The sequence below is a fragment of the Eublepharis macularius genome, chromosome 3 (genome assembly GCF_028583425.1).
Source record: "Eublepharis macularius isolate TG4126 chromosome 3, MPM_Emac_v1.0, whole genome shotgun sequence".
Classification (NCBI taxonomy): domain Eukaryota; kingdom Metazoa; phylum Chordata; class Lepidosauria; order Squamata; family Eublepharidae; genus Eublepharis; species Eublepharis macularius.
The window spans coordinates 136,812,406-136,825,564 of NC_072792.1; the positions used below are offsets into that span (position 1 = coordinate 136,812,406).

A 13,159-nucleotide genomic window follows, 5' to 3' on the forward strand; every position below is an offset into this window, starting at 1 on the left:
GTTCCTGGAGAGATCCAGTAATATATTGAATATGTTAAACCTTTATAATAAGAGTCTTTACTAAAAAAAAAAAAATTACAAAGTAATATTTTTCTGCCTACATGTAGAGCCCCATAGGATTGCAAAAACTCTTACTTTGTCTATCAGCAGCCCTGTTTTGCTACCATACTCATGGACATCAGGCTATTAAGTTTGCTAATTAGAAGAAATGATAGCAACTTAGGGTTTTTCTCCCACAAACCTGGAAATATAGTTATTAGTGCCGAGTGACTTCTGCCTTATATTCATTTTTTTATACCTGCAGGAAACCAGCAAAGAGTAGAATGTTGCAGATAAGCGCCTGATAGCAAGAACCCTTAAGCATGTTTATTAGCCTCTGATACAATAGTCTACATTTTTTTTGTTAGCCATGCACAGCACAATACAGATTCTACAAATGAGACTGGAGAAGACATGTTCACACAAACATTCTTTCCCCTCTATTATTTAAATTCAAGATGGCATTTGATTAGCTCTTCTAATTACTAGTAGTTTTAAATTGTGATTTTAAGGTGGTCTTTTCATGTATTTTATGTTTGTTGTAAGCTGCCTTGAGTGCTGTAAAATAGAAAGGTGGCTAATAAAAGTTTTAAATAAATAATTTATAATAAATAAATAATTTATTAAAAGGAAAACAGATTCCAGGGTCTTCCTTTTATTTTCTTTGTAATGTATAAACAGCTTTAATGGCAAAAATGGGCAGGGAAATAAATGAATTCCTTTAAAATAAATGTATAGAGAAAAACTTCCTTTTACTTTGTTTATTGGTCTTGCAAAGAAAACTAACATTTTTATTACCTTCCCATTGTACAGCAACAAATAGGTTTATGAATTTACTTCTATGGACTGGGAAATCATTCCACACACACAAAAATTCTCAAAGCACCAATTTTTTTTTTTTTTTTGCCTCTTGTACTACATCAAGTGGGTGGGAAGGTGGCATGATATTGCCCGAACTCATCAGCTATGCAGGGTCAGTACTTGTATGGGAAAACAGCCAGAGAAAAATTACAGAGGAAAATTACTGGAAAATCACCTCTGCCTCTTACTTGCCTCAACAGCCCCTTGCTGGAGTTGCCATAAGTTGACTGTGATTTGATGGCGCACCCACACACACTATACCACACACTCTAAAAATGAAAGTAAATTAATAATAGATAGGTGAATCTCAGTTCAGAAAACCCAGTTAGCGTCACCACGAAATACTAAATGAGACAGACAGTAACATATAAAATATGTTATGGTTTGCTGCTTTTAATTATTATTTATTAATCACAATTTTATTATTATTTTATTATTATTGGTTGTGTTTAATGATTATTTAAATTTTATATTAAATTATTAGAAACATAGGCATCTGAGTTGTCCAGAAGGACACTAAATATATTACTGGGAAAAGAACAACTTTACTGTCATCTCCATTTTTCTCTAGGCCTCTAAACCTTGAATTATCCAAAATTGTTCTTTAAGGTCATTTAAAAGTACCCTATAACTACAATTTCTGATCAAAATTGTAAAAATTCTGATACAGAAACCACTGAAAATGGCAGACTTGAAAACTTTCAATTTGCTCTGAGAACTTTGTTAGCAATCTTTCAAATAAGAGAACTAGTTCACAAACTCATTAAACAATCACAGGAAGACTGTGTAATGCCACAAATTTTTCAGTTTTAATAGCACATATAGGGTTGCCAGCTCCAAGCTGGGAAATTCCTGGAGATTTGGGGGATTAAGCCTGGAGAAGGCAAGGTTTGGGGAGGGAAAGACCAACAACATGGTATAATTCCATAGAGTCCACCCTCCAAAGCAGCCATTTTCTCCAGGTGAACTGATCTCTGTGGCCTGGAGATCAGTTGTAATTCTGGGAGATCTCCAGCCATCACCTGGAGGCTGGCAACCCTAAGCACATATTATAAATATGTTCTGGCAAGAAGTGCTTATATATATTAATAGAATGACATCTTACCACTTACCTCTTTGACCTGAAGTGATCTTACTAAATGATTGGCACGATATTCCCATTCCAAAAGAAAGCAAATCTTTAATAGCTGAACTGTTGGCTGTGGGTAAATTAGTTATTGCTGCAGTTTGGAAGAGCAAACAAAGCCCAACCATTTCTAATTGGCTATTAAGGGTCTGGGACCAGTTTACCTTGGCAAAGCTAACAGATTACATTAAACAGCTTGAGAGCCCAGACTACAAATCGCAATTTATTGAGTTTTGGTATCCAGTTTTGGAATTCTTGACAACAGATGAATATATCAAAAAACTTGTTAAGCCTAAAGATTATTTTGATGTCTTGCTCAATTTGTAATGTCACCTTCAATCTGTTTGTATAAGCCTCTAATGTAATAATAGTATATTCTTATCTGTATTATTATCAAAGTTATCTGGACGGATGTTGACCAGTTGTTTATGTATTTATGTGTTGATTGGTATTGTATCAAGTAAAAATAAATAAATAAAAACAAATAAAAGGGATGAAAAATGCATTTGTTTCTTACGTATAGTTTCAAATAAATACATTACATGAAGGTATATTAAGGGGATCCCGTTTTTGATTTCTAATTACGCTGCTAAACTTGAGAAAGAATAAAAAGTATATGCTTAAGTGCATGTCTCATACATACTCTTGGAATTAAACTTATGTGCTTACCATATTTGAAAATATTGTTTCTCTGCAACAGAGAATGTGACTTTTGCTTTCAGTATTGGGCGGGGGCAGGGGAATTGTAGCACTGTAGGAATAGCAGTTTTTAACACTACTTTTAGCAGTTGTTGAACTGTCACTTTTTATAGGAGTGTTATGCCATTATTCTTCTTATCCAATGAACAGTGTTATTTAATCATGAGAAAAAGTAAAAATCTTATGGGTCTTTTTTCTCTTAAGTTTTATTTTCATAAAATAATAACTTTCATGAAATAATGTTTTCAGGAAACTATTTCTCTTCTAACTCGACTATAGAAGAGATTAAAAATTAGAAGTGCCACAAGGGATTTATCTATCAAAATATCCTACAGGAGCCTAATGCTTACCTGAGGTTTTACAGATTATGCCCCAAGGTAAAGTATCAAAGCCTTAGCCTACAGATTAATATTTCTCTTATTTCAAAATGTCATACTTCTGCCTGCTTTATGATGTTGTGGCACACTCACATTTAAGGGTGACGCCCTTCACTGAAACAATTTTCTAAAAAGTCTCTTTATGACTACAATAACAAATACAAATAAACAAAATTCAGTAGAGAATCCCAACTCTTGACAGGAATTGCAGAGATTTTTAATTGTTTTATTTTGTCTAACTTCTTTAGTTATATAATTTCTTGTTCAAGAAAAGTGGCATGACCCAAGGAGAGAGTTGTAGACAAATTATTCTGTAAAAATCTAGCTTTGCCTGTTTTCTCAGAGGCATGTCACTAATTACAATAGCAGCAAAGGCTACAGCTATTTTCTATAGTCAATATTATTTACTGTCCTAATTAGCCAGTTGATTCATTCCCAAGTGAATCATTCCCAAAACTCCTAAGGAGAGCTACACGTTACAGTACTTCGAAAGGAGACGATATGTGGCTGCAGAGGCTCAGGCCTCATTTGTGGCACATTTAAACAACTTTGGTTGCTTAATTTCAGCCTTTCCTTGATGGACATATTCTGGCTACAGCAATTTCATTTTTGTCTGAAACATTAAGTGATGTCTGATGTAGACTGACTGACCTAGAACAGAGGAATGGTATTCTCAGATGCTTAGGAAGATATGTGATTTCAATCTAGCATGGCTACACTGTGAGTTCTGGAAAGTCAAAGGACCACTGTTAATCTGTCCCACCTGTAGATCTTTCTGGAAGGTATTTTTCTTCTCCGCCTACTCCGTTGATGACTGTGTATCTTTGAACCCACTGCTGTTAGGTGATAGCAACCATATTACCAGGGCTAATTTTGAGGGGGAAAGAGCTGGAAGGCTGTTCTGGCAGTTCCCTTAACAGTCACGCCCTCCCCACCTGACTTTTGGACATTTGGGGCCATTTAGGCCTCAATTAGGGCCAAACCGGCCCGGTGCAAGGTGGGGGAACCCTCCCCCGCACAGCACCAACCCGATCCCAGCCATTTCGTACTTGATGGGCCCAAAATGATGATTTTGGGCCCAGATTGGGAACGAAATGGCTGGGATCGGGTCAGTGCCAGGTGGGGGAACCCACCAAGGCCAAAACCACCAGGATTGGGTCGGTGCTAGGTGGGAGGCTCCTCCCTTTTCCTGGCACTGACCCAGTCCCGTCCGTTTCGGCCCCTATCCAGGCCCCAAAGGGCCCAAAATGGCAACTTTTGGCCATATTGGGCCATTTTCTGCCAGGATCTGGACCGAAACTGCCAGGATCAGGTTGGTGCTGGGTGAGGGAAGCCTCCCTTGTCCAGCACTGACCCAGTCCTGGCTGTTTTGGCCTTGATCTAGGCTGAAACAGGCCAAAATGGCCATTTTCGACCATTTTGGGCCCATTTCTGATGGTACTGGGGCCGGAATAGCCGGGCCATTTGAGGCCTGTTTCGGCTAGGGTCAGGGCCAAAACCATCAGGATTGGGTTATTGCCTGGCAGGGGACCCAGCCCCTGCTGTGACCCAATCTGGGCTGTTTTGGGCCTAATCCAGGCCCAAATGTGTGAAAAATGGTATCAGCTGAATCCCAGTCATTTTGGCCCAAACAAGAGGCGTGGCATATGCTAATTATTTATGTTATGAGTTCATGCAGCTCTTTTTCTATGAAATGACCCCTGCATACTACATTTGTAAGCCTCCCCCGCCTAGCACCGACCCAGTCCCAGCTGTTTCGGTCCCGATCCAGGCCCAAATGCCTCCAAAATGGCGATTTTGGGCCCATTTCCGCTGAGATTGGGGCCGGAACGGCCAGGATCGGGTTGGTGCTGGGCGAGGGAGCCCTCCCTTGCCCGGCACTGACCTGGTCCGGGCTGTTTTGGCCCTGATCCGGGCCCAAACGTGCCCCAAATGGCCAAAACCACCAGGACTGGGTTGGTGCCCGGCAGGGGACCCCTCCTCTGGGCTGTTTTGGGCCCGATCCAGGCCAAAACGTGCCCAAAATGGCAGCAGCTGAATCCTGGACATTTTGGCCCAATCAAGGGGTGTTATGCTAATGATTTATGCTAATGAGTTCCTGCAGCTTTTTCTATGAAATGACCTCTGCATATTACATTTGTAACCGCTCATGAACACAGAGACACAGAATCACAAAGTTGGAAGGGGCCATACAGACCTGCTAGTCCAACACCCTGCCCAATGCAGGATGAGCCTAAAGCATCCCTGACAAATATTCATCCAACCTCTTCTTGAAAACTGCCGGTGAAGGGGAGCTCACTACCTCCTTAGGCAGCTGATTCCACCTTTGAACTACTCTGACTGTGAAAAGTTTTTTCCTAATATCCAGCCAGTATCTTTTTGCATGTAATTTAAGCCCGTTGCTTCGAGTCCTATCCTCTGCTGCCAACTGGAACAGCTGCTTGCCCTCCTCCAATATTTAAATATTTAAAGAGAGCAATCATGTCCCCCCTCAATCTCCTTTTCTCTATACTAAACATTCCCAAGGCCCTCAGCCTTTCCTCGTAGGGCTCAGTCTCCAGACTCCTGATTATTCTCATCGCTTTCTTCTGCACCCTCTCGATTTTTTCCACATCCTTTTTGAAGTGAGGCCTCCAGAACTGCACACAATACTCCTGGTGCGGCCTGACCAAGGCAGTATAGAGAGGGACTATGAACTCCTGCAATTTTGATGCAATGGCCCTTTTGATACAACCCAAGACTGAGTCTGCCTTTTTTTGCCACCTCATCACACTGACTGCTCATATTTAGTTTACAGTCCACAGTTACTTCAAGATCTCTTTCGCATACACTACTACCCAGACGTGTATCCCCCATCCTGTATTTGTGCTTCACATTTTTGTGGCCCAGATGTAATACTGTGCGCTTATCTATGTTGAATTGCATCCTGTTCACAACCGTCCATTTTGCAAGAGTATTCAGGTCTTGTTGAAGTTTAACTCTATCTTCTTGGGTGTTTGCCACTCCTCTCAATTTGGTATCATCAGCAAATTTAATGAGTAGCCCGTTTACACCTTCATCTAGATCATTGATAAAAATATTGAAAAGTACCGGGCCCAAAACTGAGCTCTGTAGTACCCCACTGGACACCTCCCTCCAATCTGATGAAACATCATTGACCACCACTCTTTGGGTGTGGTCCTCTAACCAGTTCCCTATCCACCGAACTGTCCTATAGTCCTCTCTGCAGACGTCCAGTTTACCCATTAGAATGTCATGGAGGGCCTTATCAAAAACTTTACTGAAATCCAGATAAATCACATCGACAGAGTTCCCACGATCCAGTAAGCTCGTCACTCGAAGGAAACCACGTTGGTCTGACAAGATCTGTCGGGGAGAAAACCATGTTGACTTCCCCAGATCACTAAGCGGTCCTGCAGATGCTTACAGATTGATTCCTTTAAAATCTGCTCTAGTATCTTCCCAGCAATAGAAGTCAGACTGACCGGCTTGTCGTTTCCCGGGTCATCTTTCTTCCCTTTCTTAAAGATTGGGATAACATTGGCTCTTCTCCAGTCTTGTGCCACATCCCCAGTCCTCCAGGAGGCCTTGAAGATGATGGACAAAGGCTCTGCAAGTTCTCTAGAAAGTTCTTTGAGCACTCTTGAATGCACCCCATCCGGCCCAGGGGATTTGTATTCATCTAGTGCAGCCAGGTGCCTCTCTACAACCTCTCTGTCAATGTCAACTAGCCCCCCAGGTGTCCTGTCATGTCTACTACCATCTCTAGATGGGCTCAAGTTCTTCAGGGAAGAAAGAGGCAAAAAAGTCTTTAAGCCTGTCTGCTTTTTCTGTCCTCCATCAGTTTCTCCTTCCACTCCCAACAGCGGTCCAATTGCCTCTTTTACCTTGCATTTGCTTCTCACATATCTGTAGAAGTTTTTCTTATTGTAGTGAGCCCCCCTGGCCAGACCCAGCTCGTATTGAGCTTTAGCTTCTGTGACGGTTGATCTGCAGTACCTAGTAACCCTCATATATTCCTCTTTAGAGGTCTGTTCTTCTCTCCATTTCCTGAACATTTCCTTTTTCTCCCTTAGCTTATTCCGGAGCTCTCTGTTCATCCACATTGGTTTCTTGGAGCCCTTACCATATTTCTGTCTCGCTGCAATAGTGAGGGCATGAGCTTGCAAAAGCTCCTGTTTGAGAAGAGCCCACCCTTCACTCGCTCCTTTCCTTTCCAGCATACTCCCCCACGGAATGACTCTCATCAAGCCTCTAAGTTCATTGAAGTTGGCCCTATGACTATGGCTATGAACTTCCTTGGCCCACAGCAGGCCAGATCAGTACAGGGAAACTAGCATGTACAGTACAGGTCAGATCAGTACAGGGAAACTAGAATGGCCTCTTCAAATATAAATAAAGGCTCAGTTCTGATATTGCATAAACATGTAATTTAATTACACTGGTGTTAGTGTGATTGTTTTAACTACGGCTAATTAGAATCCAGCGGGCTTTATTATCCACAGATAGTCCATTTCCATGATTCTTTGCCCACTTCACCATATTTCTCTTGAAATGCACAGGATGAAGAATGTTTCAGTAACATATGCTACTCTGTTCTTGGTTTTCAGAGCAAGCATCTTCATACACCAGGTATGAGTGCACAGAATTTTAAAACGGGTAAGAGATAGTAACCTTGCAAAATTCTTTTGCTGCCAAAAGATTGCCTATGTAGGATCAACTTCACCTATTGTAAAGGGGATGTGGCTCAGTGGTAGAGAATCTGTTTTGTATGCATGAAGCTGCTTTGTATGCATGAAATCCCAGGTTCAATCCCTGGCATCTCTTCTTAAAAAGATCAGGTGGTAGGTAATGTGAAAGACCTCTCCCTGAGACTGGAGAGCTGCTGCCAGTCTGAGTAGACAATAGTGGCCTTGATGGACCAAGGGTGTGTTTCAGTATAAAGTAGCTTAATGCATCTTGTGGTTCCCACCTAGTTCACTAATCATGAGTGGAGGGTTGTAAGGAGGGATGAGTGAATGTGTTTGTAATGAGGATTCCTGAAAGTAGAAAATGTCTGTGATTCTTAAAGAATTCTCTCTCTTGTGTAATGGCGTCAAAATTTTGTGATTCAATCCTGAGGTCACACATCTTCTTTATCTATTAGAGTTCCTACTAGTACAACTCCATCTTGAAATGCATGAACATTTTCAAGTTCAGATGCTCCAAACTTTTTCAGGAACATAAATTATTATATCTGTTTTTCAAATCTTCTAAATTTAACTTCACAATTTTCAGATTTTTGCTATCTTCATATTTTCTCCTACAAAGCCAGCAACAGTTCTATCGGATTCTTCAGTAGCAAGGATCTACCTGAACATGCTTTTTTATCAGTGAGCCAGTTGCTCAAAGCAGGAACTCTTTCAGCTCAGTTTTGATCTCTGTCATCAGTTTTTACAACTTGCTTTTAGGGAGGAATTTAAAAATAATAGCAGACTTATCTTGTGAGAGCCCTATTCTCTCCGCAGTAGCCTGGCCACTAGATGCAATTGCTGAAAAGTATTTTTGAAATCTGTAAGAGAATTTGGAGAAATCTAACTTTTCCCCCTACCTAATACTCCTACCTTTTCCAACTAGGTACAGGAAGCAAAAATTGAAATGTAAGGATTTTGGTCTATGGCCAAATAGAAATGAGATTTAAAATAAGAGAGTTTCTGGTTTACAGTCAAGGTTCTTAAGTACTGTATTGCAGTAACTGTTAAATAAATCATGTTCTCCCCTTTTCAGCAAAAACAGAGCTCCATAACATCTTCTGAACATAAAGATCCATGACATTTTTGTACCACAAATAAAATGCTAATGTCCAGCCTAGAAAATTTGTGGTAAACTTCATGTTAAATTGGGTTTATATTTGAGATCTGTAGTACTAGAAAAAAGAATACACTGGAAAATCTCGTTCATAATTTCACTGCATACCTCCTTGGCCATATCAGTGTATTTCTGCTTTTCTTTTGGGTCTAGAACAGACCACCAATCTGCCAGTATTTTGGTAGCACCACGATTGTCCAGACGGGGGTGTTCTTGCCGTACAAGGGAGCGGTGACGCTTACAAAACAAAAGGAATGCATTCATTGGCCTGCGAGCTCGCTGCTCTGAAGATTCCTCATCTTCTGTTTCATCAGCATCGTGCTCTAGACCATCAGCACCAAGAAGATGCTCCTATTTAACCCAGAAAGAAAAGCATCTTGTATAAATGATTTCATGGACAAGTTCTGGTAATTATACCTTTAAGAGTCGCTCAAAAATTATTTTACGCTTGATATTCAACTGTATATTAGTTTTGTACTGTGAACAGATTTCAAAAGAATGTCACTAAAATGTTGTTGATTTACCTTATCAATATCTTCTTCGTCCTCTTCCTCCTCCTCCTCTTCAGAAAAATCGAGGATTTTCTTTGCAAGTAGTGGATGCCACTGAAGACACTTCCTCTTTGGTCGTTTTCCAGTCCCTTCTCTGTCTGTTGAATGATCTTTATTCCTATTGCTGCCTTTCATTACTGTGACCTGTGAGGGCAACAAATTAAGAAAAATGTTCCTATTTAAACAAATTTAAATGTTCCTATTTAAAAATAAATATTTTCTTGAGCACAATTACTCTAATTTTAAAGGTGCATGGTGAATTTTATTCTGAATCCTCAACAGATAACACTACACACAAAAGTTGCTGGCTGATTCAGGCATGCTCAGATTTACAAATGTAAGTACTGTACACTCTATTTTGCATGAGTAGATTCAAGACAGATGGTACAAGACATAGTGACTTTTTAAAACTAGATTGCTTCTGGTATTGGCAGTATATTAGTCTGTTATACTAAAATACAGAAAGTGGCTTGTGGCATAATACAATAACAATCAGAGCCCCTGACGATGGGCAGATTATAAATCGAAATAATAATAAATAAATAAATAAATAAATAAATATCACTGAAAGCTTTTTTGAAGAACCATGTTGCACTGAACTGAAATATGACATTACACCACACTGCAACAATAAATGCAATCAGCTGTAGAAAGAGCTATATAGAGAAGCCAAGTTTTACCATGTATCACTTAATTTTTAAAAAAATTATTAGTCAAGAAACACCTCTTCACAAACAAGATATAGGTCTTGCTCCAAATAATGGGGAAACTTTCATTTGTCAAATAAAGGCATACAATAGCACAGATTCATTGCCTGGCACATATGGGCATTACCAAGGATTTTAAAGTGGCTTGTAGCTAACTAATGTCATTTTTTTCGGCTTGGAAACTGGCCCTTAATAATGATCTAATACACTGAATGTTTGTTTGCTTGTTGTTAATATTAGAAATCTTGACTTATTTGGCATTCAAATACATGGGTGATTTGTAATAATCCTTCATTGTTAATTTGGTAATTGATCATTACATTCTTGACTAATATACAAGTTATAATTTATCCCTATGGAGCAAGAAGCCTCAGATCCCTACTGAGCTTGTTAATGGCAGTGGGGAAACCCTATTTCATGGTGGTACAGGTTTAAAATCGTAAGAGTTAAAATATAAACAATGAGTAACACAGGAGTGCCTGAAAAAATATTCTAGTAAACACTCACAATGAAGACGGGGGGCGGGGGGGAAGAGTTTCCAGTCTGGAGAAAGCAAGATACAAAATGTTAACATTATGAATATGGAAAGTTGGGGCTTTCATCCATGAATGTCAGTTTTCACTCCCAGATAAAAATACATAAAAGACTTTCTCACTTCTGTTGCCTAGGAGCTGCCTTTACCTTATGTTACCACCTTTATTTCTGTACCACTTAATTGGCTGTGCAATTTTAATTTAAACCTTTTGACATATTAGCATTATATTACCATATACCTAATTATCTTTAACACATACTCCTGTCTATTTAATTTGTTGATCTTTTGAATTTATTATTTTAAATGTCTCAAAGTAAGATACTGCACATAAATATTGAAAAAGAAATGCAGCAGTAATGTTATCTGGAAAAGTTAGGCAACATTATATTTCTTGCCCAACTTGGATGTTCCTTTTTTTAATATTGTATGCTACCCTAAGAAACAGAGATAGAGGAAACAGGTCGCTTTTTTACTTCAGGTAAGAAGAAGCAGGTACTTTTTACTTCAAAAAGACAGAGGTTTATCCTCTGAAATTGGAGAAGGATGAAGTACAAAAACGGTTCCACCTTGCTCATCCCACAAAGGAGCAATGAGTGCATCACAGATTCCTGTGGTTTATCATTGTAAAGAAATCACTGTAAGTGGCAGATTGGTTGTTGGGGTGCTAGTCAATGGCTGTTGATTGAATAGTATTTTTCATGCCTCTTTGAGCTAGAGTCAGAGAAAGACAGAGAGATCTGGTTGAACTTAAGGAGAGCTAGTGAGGTAAGAGTAGTGGGAAGGAGGAGCCAAGAAAATCATGGTCTGTGAGTGGAAGTCTCTGCATCTGCAGAAATGCTGTACTGGATTCAGCCCTTGGTTTAGAATGCAGCAGCAGGTTAACTTTGGCCAGCTATGTGGCTAATATTATAACCAGTTCTCTGTTTACTGTCAGTTTGTTTCTGGGCCCTATTCAAAGTGCTGGTTTTAACTTTTAAACCCATATATGATCTAGTCTCAGGATATTTAAGATACATTCAGGGCTTTTTTTGAGGGGGAATGCTCCAGAACAGCATTCTAGCAGCTCTAGCATCTGCTCATGTGATTCCTTCTGCGGGCTCTGCAGAGGAGGCTAAGCTGCTTTGAGTTCATTCTGCTTTCTTGAGTGAGTGAGTGAATGAGAGAGCGGAGACAGAGAGCGCAAGCAGATGCTGCTTGGGCCTGGTGCAGGCTCTCCAGAGTAGGCTTAGCTGCTTTGAGTTCATTCTGCTTTTTTCCCATTTCTCTGTGAGTGAGTGAGTGAGTGAGTGACAGTGCAAGCAGAGTGTCATGTCTGAGCCCCATGCATGCCAATGCTCATGCTAATACTGACCTGCTGTTCTGAACCAATGTTGCATGCTGTAATTCTGTCATATTGTCAATGCCATAACTCTTTCACAGGTTTCTGGCAGGTGTTTATCTAACGGACTGTAGGAACTTTTGGTATATCTGACCTTGTAGACAGCTCACTCCCATGCATTGCTATGTCTTGACTGTGATCTTTTGCTTTCTCAGTGACTCTACTTGATAGTACAAATATGTGAGATGTTCTCACCCCAAGTGCGCACACGCACAGAAAACTATGCAAAAGAGAAGCACAGCCACCACAACTATATGGACTCCCTAAAATTCATAAGGATTCAGTCCCACTCCAACCCATCGTGAGTGCCATTGGTTCACCGACATATGAATTAGCTAAACATCTGGCCAATCTTCGACAGGACTACATCGGAAAAACCACGTCTTACATCAAAGATTCAGCACATTTCATCAACAAAATCAGTTCTCTGAAACTCAATCCACAGGACATACTTGTCAGTTTTGATGTTGTATCCCTGTTTACTAAGGTTCCGGTAAAAGACACAATCACACTTATTAATAAAATTTTTCCAGAGGATGTAACAGCCTTATTCCACCATTGTCTGACAACTAGTTACCTCCAATGGGATAATGAATTCTATGAACAGATGGTTGGGGTGGCCATAGGAAGCCCGCTCAGCCCAGTTATAGCAAACTTCTACATGGAACATTTTGAAAAAACAGCTCTAGAATCAGCACCCCACAAACCTACAGTCTGGTTCTGGTTTGTGGATGACACCTTTATCATTTGGAGCCATGGTGAGGAAGAATTGATGGAGTTTTTAAACCACCTCAACAATATCCACCTGAACATACAATTCACCATGGAGAAAGAAATCAAGGGTAAACTCCTATTTCTAGATATCTTGGTCATCCGCAAAGCAAACTTTCAGTTAGGTCACAAGGTCTACAGGAAAGCAACTCACACGGATCGGTACTTACACAAAAACTCCAATCACCACCCTTGACAGAAAAGAGGCATAATAAAAACATTAGTAGACCATGCAAGACGGATATGTGAACCACACTTTCTCAACAAG

The 13,159-nt window shown here is 40.0% G+C and overlaps 1 protein-coding gene across 2 annotated transcripts in view; it reads right to left on the reverse strand.

Moving 5' to 3' along the window:
* The window catches only part of BBX (BBX high mobility group box domain containing), a 205,500-nt gene that overhangs the window by 71,251 nt on the left and 121,090 nt on the right, over positions 1-13,159 (reverse strand). For both annotated transcript variants that reach the window (XM_054973817.1, XM_054973816.1), the window contains 2 exons: positions 9,474-9,644; positions 9,058-9,300 (listed from right to left, as the gene is read on the reverse strand). In XM_054973817.1, the coding sequence (XP_054829792.1) occupies positions 9,058-9,300; positions 9,474-9,635 (405 nt within the window). In that variant the 5' untranslated portion in view covers positions 9,636-9,644. The remainder of the gene's footprint in view (positions 1-9,057; positions 9,301-9,473; positions 9,645-13,159) is intronic.